Here is a 7500-nt window from a genome sequence, read left to right as displayed (position 1 = left end):
TTTATAAATACTGTGTATACACTAACATTAAAATCATGTCACAACAGAAAAATAAAAAATCATAATAGAAGCCTTCATAAAAATAAACACTATAAATAGACCAGTTATGAATGTATGCATGCCATAGAATTAACCATCAAATAAATTTTTAAAATAATAATGATGAAAAAATTATTCACAATCTCCTTCTGAATACAATGCAAGAGGCATAATCCAACTGCTAAGAAAAAAAACAATAAAAACTAAAACACCCACGGTATCTCAAGCTCAGAGTGCAAGCTGGGCCACAGCCTCACTACATAACAAATGTTGAAAAGAGGTATGAATGAGCATATACAATTTTACAATACAAGATGCATAGTTGACATTGTGATTATTAAGATTGCCAAAACATCAATTACAAAGCTTTTTTTCTAAATATCTGACATTTCTATGTATTCTTATTCATACTTCCTTTCAATATTCATCACAATGAACTCTGCTCACGTTACAAATACAGTATGACCCTCGGATGATCTCGCCTCAAGAGGAACCGGTCCTCTGAGGGCGACGTTGAAAGCTGAAGAAGAATAAGGAGAGGGAACACAACATAACCCATTGGATTTGTGTAATAAGCTATGAGGGATCCACTGTGTAATCAGAGCCAAATGATTAGGAAAAAAAACTACATCTGTATAAAAACTCTGTCCTTACAGATTTTTCAGCCACAGCCATATCTTGTGTATGACAAAGAGGTTTCTGTACATTGTTAGTAATGTGTAAATTAAGCTGATTTTCACATATCTACATGTCTGTCTGTGTTTATCTACAAGTCATTTTTCAATTTTTGTAATAAAAAAATCTAAAATTCTCTATTCTGATCCAAGCAAAATTTATCTCCAAGAGCACAAATATTCCTGACTCACCAGTTCACCAAAGTTTAAGCTCACTGCTGTTAAGTATACAAATCATGGAGCATTTGTTCCCTACAATCAAGAAAACTACTTACAGATATAAGGAAAAATAGATTTTCTTTTTTTCACATCTTCTGGATCATAGTATTAACCTTTATACATTTGCATCTTAACATTTGCACCATGTATGTCTTCCTTTATGCATGTATCAAGTGTGTATATATGTAATATATATATATACCTGCATATAAATCTCTATGCAATTACAACCTAACAAATTAACATCAGCTTTTGTGAACTGGTATAATGCAACATTTGTCAATGAGGAATGGGAGAATCCAGAATAATCCCTCTCAGACAAACCACTCTTTCATTCACACAGATGACTTTGTATAGAACATTCAAAGATAATGTCTATTTGTTAAAAAGAATGGCAATAACGAAATGACAATAGAAAAAAAAAAAATTAACAGCATACTGCCGAATGGCAAGAGAGATAACAACATTATTTTGTCTCTCATATTTACAAGACAACTGGGAATACATATATAAAATAATTGCATCCCAACAACAGTCTGAGGAGATGGACACAGTGTAATACTAAGGATAGCTAAGTCTATGATTACCAAAACCCTGTAATTTGAGTGTTTGATGAGCTTGATTTGTATTTTGGAAATTGTAAACTGGGACATGAACATTGGTCTGATAATTATTATCTATTTTTTCTTCTTCATTTTCTTCTAAAATGTCAAGTATTTTACCATATTTAACTGTACTGCTGCACAACCCTAAAAGTTATAATACAAAACTTCAACCTAGACATAAGTATATATACAGTATATATGTACCACAAAACAGGGTGCCTTCTGATACAATATGATCCAAGTAGAATAACCAGAATTCAAATTCCTCCTGAGAACAGCATGCACTGTGCAATTGCAATGATATATACTTCTTTTCTACACAGGAGCTCATCTTTTTACCACATTACAAATGTTTTTCCTTCCCTCAAAATTCAGATATTGACAAACTTTTTCCTGCTAATTATCTGAAAGCTTGTGGAGATAACTATCTAATTGATAATTTCCAAAAAAATAATTTTACTTGGTGAGATGCAAACAAGTGTAAAAGCTTAATCTGGCCTGGCCTTAGCATCAGTATAAAATAACAGAACATATAATGCCAACTTTGGCCACATAATCATATTGATATATATTTGCATATTGCACATCCATCTGCCTTCCTCAGACAGAGATAATGGAATGTTTTCCTTTAAGTATTGCACAAATACTCTGCAGCGTTAACAGAGTTGCTTTCGTCCACAAGGGAATTCTTTTGCCCATCATGTTCTCCAAAGTAAAAATACATTACAAAAAGTAAAGTTCAGAGTTGAAACTTTTCTTTGTTTTGAATAGACGTATCGAAGTGTACAAAATTGTTTGATACACCCCTGTTTTATGGTATTTATACATGTATGCATGTGAGTGGACGTGTGAGTGGACGTGTGAGTGGACGTGTGAGTGGACGTGTGAGTGGACGAGTGAGTGGACGTGTGAGTGGACGTGTGAGTGGACGTGTGAGTGGACGTGTGAGTGGACGTGTGAGTGGACGTGTGAGTGGACGTGTGAGTGGACGTGTGAGTGGACGTGTGAGTGGACGTGTGACTGGACGTGTGACTGGACGTGTGACTGGACTTGTGAGTGGGTGTGTGAGTGGACATATGTGTGGGCGTGTGAGTGGGCATGTGAGTGGGCGTGTGAGTGGGTGTGTCAGTGGACATATGTGTGGGCATGTGAGTGGGCGTGTGAGTGGGCGTGTGAGTGGGCGTGTGAGTGGGCGTGTGAGTGGGCATGTGAGTGGGCGTGTGAGTGGGCGTGTGAGTGGGCGTGTGAGTGGGCGTGTGAGTGGGCGTGTGAGTGGGCGTGTGAGTGGGCGTGTGAGTGGGCGTGTGAGTGGGCATGTGAGAGGGCATGTGAGTGTGTGCATGAGTGTTGGTGTGTACGTGACCATGTGCATGTATTTGAGCATGTAAGTGCATGTGTGTATGTGTATGTGTATATGTATATGTATATGTATATGTATATGTATATGTATATGTATATATAAAAATATACATATACATATACATATACATATACATATACATGTACATGTACATATATGTATACACGTATGTGTATATGTATATATGTGTACATGTATATGTATGACTAGAGCAGCATTGTATATATAAATATATATTAAGTATATATAGATAAACATGTGCTCATACATATGCATGTACTTACCTAGATATCTATGTGTGTACCTATTGTATGTATTTGCATATCTATGTAATACCTATGTATCTGCTTCCCAGTACACAAACCCTCTTAAAAATTGGTGAGAAAAATACCTACTATATCCATTTCTATTTTCTTAGTATTGATTTAGCCATCTCTAAGACTACCATCCTTTTATCCTTTTAATGGGAGAATATGCTAGAAAATGTATCACTTTCGAGGAACATGCTTCACCGACTTGGGTGCAAAATTCTCGGCACTGGCTACTCATGCCGAAGAATGAACTTTCAGAACCTGCGCTCTTTGTGGAATATCACATGCATAAATGAGATCTTCCTCTCCACATCATTCCTTAACTCTAAGCATTTTATGTGCTATGATTAATTCATGGCATCAGCATAAGTCCAGTTGGTATGAACATAACTTGATCAGATCATGTGTTGGCAGATGATAATATTGAATCAAAATACAAGCTAAAAATGACATATAAAAAAATACCAAGTTAAAAAAAAAATCTTTTTTAAGAACATTACAGGCAATAACAGCATATAATCTATTCACTGGTTTAGTGTTTTTCTCGTCAGCATATTTAGTGAACAGAAGAGACGGAGAAAAAAAAAGAACAATCTTCATAATAACTACATACAAAAACACAGACTAAAATTAAAACACACACAACATAGAAAAAAAAAAAAAAACCATGAGAGATATTCTATGTACATGTTAAAAGATTTTATATAGCACCATCCGCGAGCGCATTACTCCCTCCTTTCCTTCCCATCTTTATTCCTGCCTTCCTTTTTTTTTTTTTTTTCAACCTTTCCTTTCTTCCTTCCTTCCTCTTCCTCCTTTACTCTATCCCATGAGCAAAGATCATGACAAGGCCAGGGTCTAGGAGCATGTCGTCATTCATGTGCCGGTTATCACAAGCCATGACTACCACCGCCTGCTTGCCTGGGACTCGCTTGCACACGTAGCTCTCGTAATGGCGGCGGTTCATCTGCGGGCAGGGTAAAGGAGGGGAACATTGGGAAAATACTACTGCTGCACACATGGCAACAGCCAAACTGGCATAAGAGGGTACTTGAAGAGTGTTACTACATACTAAAACAGAACTGCTAAAAATGTACATAACTAGTTTCTCTATATAGAAAGACAAGGTTGATTCTAATACCCAAAACTTTTGAAAAAGAGAAAATCAAGTAAAATCTATATGTCAAAATTCCAAAAAAATACACACACACACACACACACAAAAATAGGGCATAAAAAACTTCTCTCTGGTACACACTACCTGTCTGGTCTCCAACGTTGACAACCCTGGCGGCCAACGTCTCTCGTGCGCATTCTCCATCAATTGATCTATTATGTGCGGAGGGCACCCGGACTCGCTCAAAGCTCGACGGATCACAGCCTTGAAAAGGGTCACCAATTAAAGCTTGGGGTTTCCACCCTCATACACGGAAAATCATACACATCATACAAACACACATACAGGTAGAGACAAAGACATCAAGGCACAACCACAAGAAAGCATGTACAGAAAAACATACATTTATAGACACAATCAAAATCAATAATGGCATATTTCCATCACAAACAGGATGAGCTTTTCTAAATCAAGTAGTTAATGCAAGTCTATCTCAATCATGGCTACCACATGAGCACATCAATCAATCAATCAATCAATCACAACAAGCAAAATTATTCCACATTATAACATAATGTGGCATAACAATATAATAATAGTAGTATCTGAAATTATATACAGTAGAACACAAAGTTATACAAACCAGAAAAGGTCAGCAGTTGCATCCCCTCCCTTCCCCTGGCCCCTCAGAGGTCATACCTGTAACATGGCATCAGGCGTGGAGATCATGCCCCCCCAGCGTGTGACTCGGGCACGTGCAAGAGAACTGGCCCACCTGGCCACCTCATCCTGCTCCATTTGGTCTGCAATCGCTCTCATCTGGGGGTTGCTAATCCGCATGGCCCTCATGAAATCCTGCAAAGCAGTTCCTTGTTATACTCTTAATTTTCTGTATCAGGTGAAAAGGCCTGGAATACCTAGGCGTTACATAATTTATACCAACAATGAAAAGTTTACTATATATAAAAAGATATACCTTGGGCTTTCTATTTTCTTAAAAATAATTCAGCATTTCACTCAGCACATAATCATTAGGTTATTCCTTATTTCATCTATTTTCATCTAAAAGTTCTTTTAACCCAATGACGACGGTGCGTCACACTCGTGTGACACAGCTAATTTCCGATGCCGGTGCGTCATGCCAGTGTGACGATTACAATGCAATATTGCAATCGCCCGGCATAGGGGTATTCGCGTAGCGTGTGCCCCGTCGGGAAAAGGTTAAGTATTAAAAAGGTTAAGAGGACTATATAACAATTGTAACTTTCAAAACAGGCACATTCAATAAAGTTTAAAGTCCCTAGAGTTTGAAAGGCAATACATAAATCTCTCCACAGCTCAAAAACTACTAAATCCTGCTATACAATAATCTTACCTTCAAGAGCTGTATTTCTCTCTTTTGTTCATTGAGCTGGTATTTATTCTCTGCTAGTTCCTGTTGCAACTCGGCAATTTTCCCAGACTGGTTTTGTATTAAGGTGCGCAATTCTCTAAGGCAGTTGTGGTCCTGCAGGGACATCATGAAAGATTATGATATAAAACATTTTTTTTTACAATTGTTTTAAAAATTTAATTTAAAGAGTGAAGTCAATCATTTGTAAGAAATGGTACATGCATTACAATATCTATCATTTCTCTCTATGTTCATTATTTTTCTATACAAGAAAGAAAGAAAGGAAAAATAATATCAATAAAAAAAATAAATAAATAAAATAAAAAAAGATTAACAACAATAATAGTGATAACATTAAATATAAATATAAGTGCAGGGAAGGAGAGAGTCCTGTTGAAGCAAATTCTCATTCAACAACCCAAATCAATTGATATCCACATCTGCCAGAGTATAGCCAAGACCAACTGCACTGTAGTCTACTATAAATCTACAGTATAGTGTTAAAGGCCTCTGTAAATGCCCAGGGGAGTAACAGGAGGATGACAATACAAGAGATAAGATAAACAAGCCAAGTCACAAGTATTACAAAGGGAAAAAAATGACTAAGTACCATCCAAGAAATGGTTGAAGTTATTGAACTACTAGTCAAAGGAACAAAAACTTGTGACATTGTTTGACTTACAAGCTTTCCAAAAAATACAATAAGGAGAGGGCAGTGAGAATGGGCGTCAAACCATGGCTGGGTGAGATCAGCTGCTGATCTCTCGTAGTGAAGACGGGAGGTAATTCAAGAACTCCAAAGACCGAGTACCATAAAAAATACAAACACCAAAAACTGGGAAAGAATCTGCCCTCCCCTCCCAGAGCTGAGAGTACCTTTAATTCATCCTTTGGTACAACTAGGCCACACCCCTGCTCGCATGGCACGGGTCTCTTGGGGTTGAACTCGCATTCCTCCAAGTGCGAGGTCAGGGCGTCCAGCTTCACCACGGAGGCGCATCCATGGGGCTTGTTGTCACAGGATATGTACAGTCTGGTGGGGAGTGTGAAACAACTAAGGGTTAGAGACAAAATGAAAATGGTGATAGAAATCTAGAATTGAAATAGGTATGCAATGGTGAAAAGATGGGGAATTGTGTACCAAGACACTTATATGTCACTGAAGTAACCTAGTCCCTTCTATTGTTTGATGCTGGAAGCACACTGGATACTGGACCTGTACTGGACCACTGGCTTTGAGGTGTTGTTGGTCAAGGGAGGTTGTAGTTAAGAAATGGCAAGAAGACATGGGCCAGAAAAAGGGCAACAAGTAATAGAAAACATGCCATGAGTCTTGTTATGTACAGTTCAGTGGAGGAAAGGAGTGTCAGGAATGGAGGATTAGATATATAATGATGATGATGAACTGGATAATATAGGTGGTAACTTGCTTTAACTAATTTTCTTTTTTTTTCTTTTTTTCCTCTGCTATCACTATCATATGCAAAATTGTATACATCAATAAAAATTCATGTAAGAGTTAAATAGGCAACCTTGTAAATGTAACGCACAGTAAAGCACCCCATTCATCAAACTCACAATCCAAAACTAAAACACAAAAGCCACATTCCAAACAACTCACTTGGACAGCAAGCTTCTTAGTATTCTTGGTACAGGCTTCAGCTGTGAGGATGTGATGGTCTGACGGTCGACAGGGCACGTCTGCTGTCTTGACAACCACTCGTTGATGCACCCACTGCAGAAGGCATGCTCGCAGGAGGGAGCCTAGAGAGAGAGAGAGAG

The 7500-nt window shown here is 37.8% G+C and overlaps 1 protein-coding gene across 2 annotated transcripts in view; it reads right to left on the bottom strand.

Moving 5' to 3' along the window:
- Window positions 1-594: 594 nt before the first annotated feature.
- The window catches only part of elgi (E3 ubiquitin-protein ligase NRDP1 elgi), a 20715-nt gene continuing 13809 nt past the window's right edge, over window positions 595-7500 (bottom strand). Inside the window, exons 3-8 of one of the 2 annotated variants that reach the window (XM_043027981.2) lie at window positions 7340-7482; window positions 6595-6751; window positions 5701-5832; window positions 5025-5180; window positions 4470-4589; window positions 595-4175 (exon numbers count right to left, since the gene is read on the bottom strand). In XM_043027981.2, the coding sequence (XP_042883915.1) occupies window positions 4026-4175; window positions 4470-4589; window positions 5025-5180; window positions 5701-5832; window positions 6595-6751; window positions 7340-7482 (858 nt within the window). In that variant the 3' untranslated portion in view covers window positions 595-4025. Of the gene's footprint in view, window positions 4176-4466; window positions 4590-5024; window positions 5181-5700; window positions 5833-6594; window positions 6752-7339; window positions 7483-7500 lie in introns of both variants that reach the window. The other variant, XM_043027980.2, reaches the window with a different exon arrangement.

This window comes from Penaeus japonicus, unplaced genomic scaffold, assembly GCF_977035675.1.
Source record: "Penaeus japonicus unplaced genomic scaffold, GWHDUDI00000001_assembly GWHDUDI00000020, whole genome shotgun sequence".
Lineage (NCBI taxonomy): Eukaryota > Metazoa > Arthropoda > Malacostraca > Decapoda > Penaeidae > Penaeus > Penaeus japonicus.
This window is presented reverse-complemented; position numbering and strand designations above follow the sequence as displayed.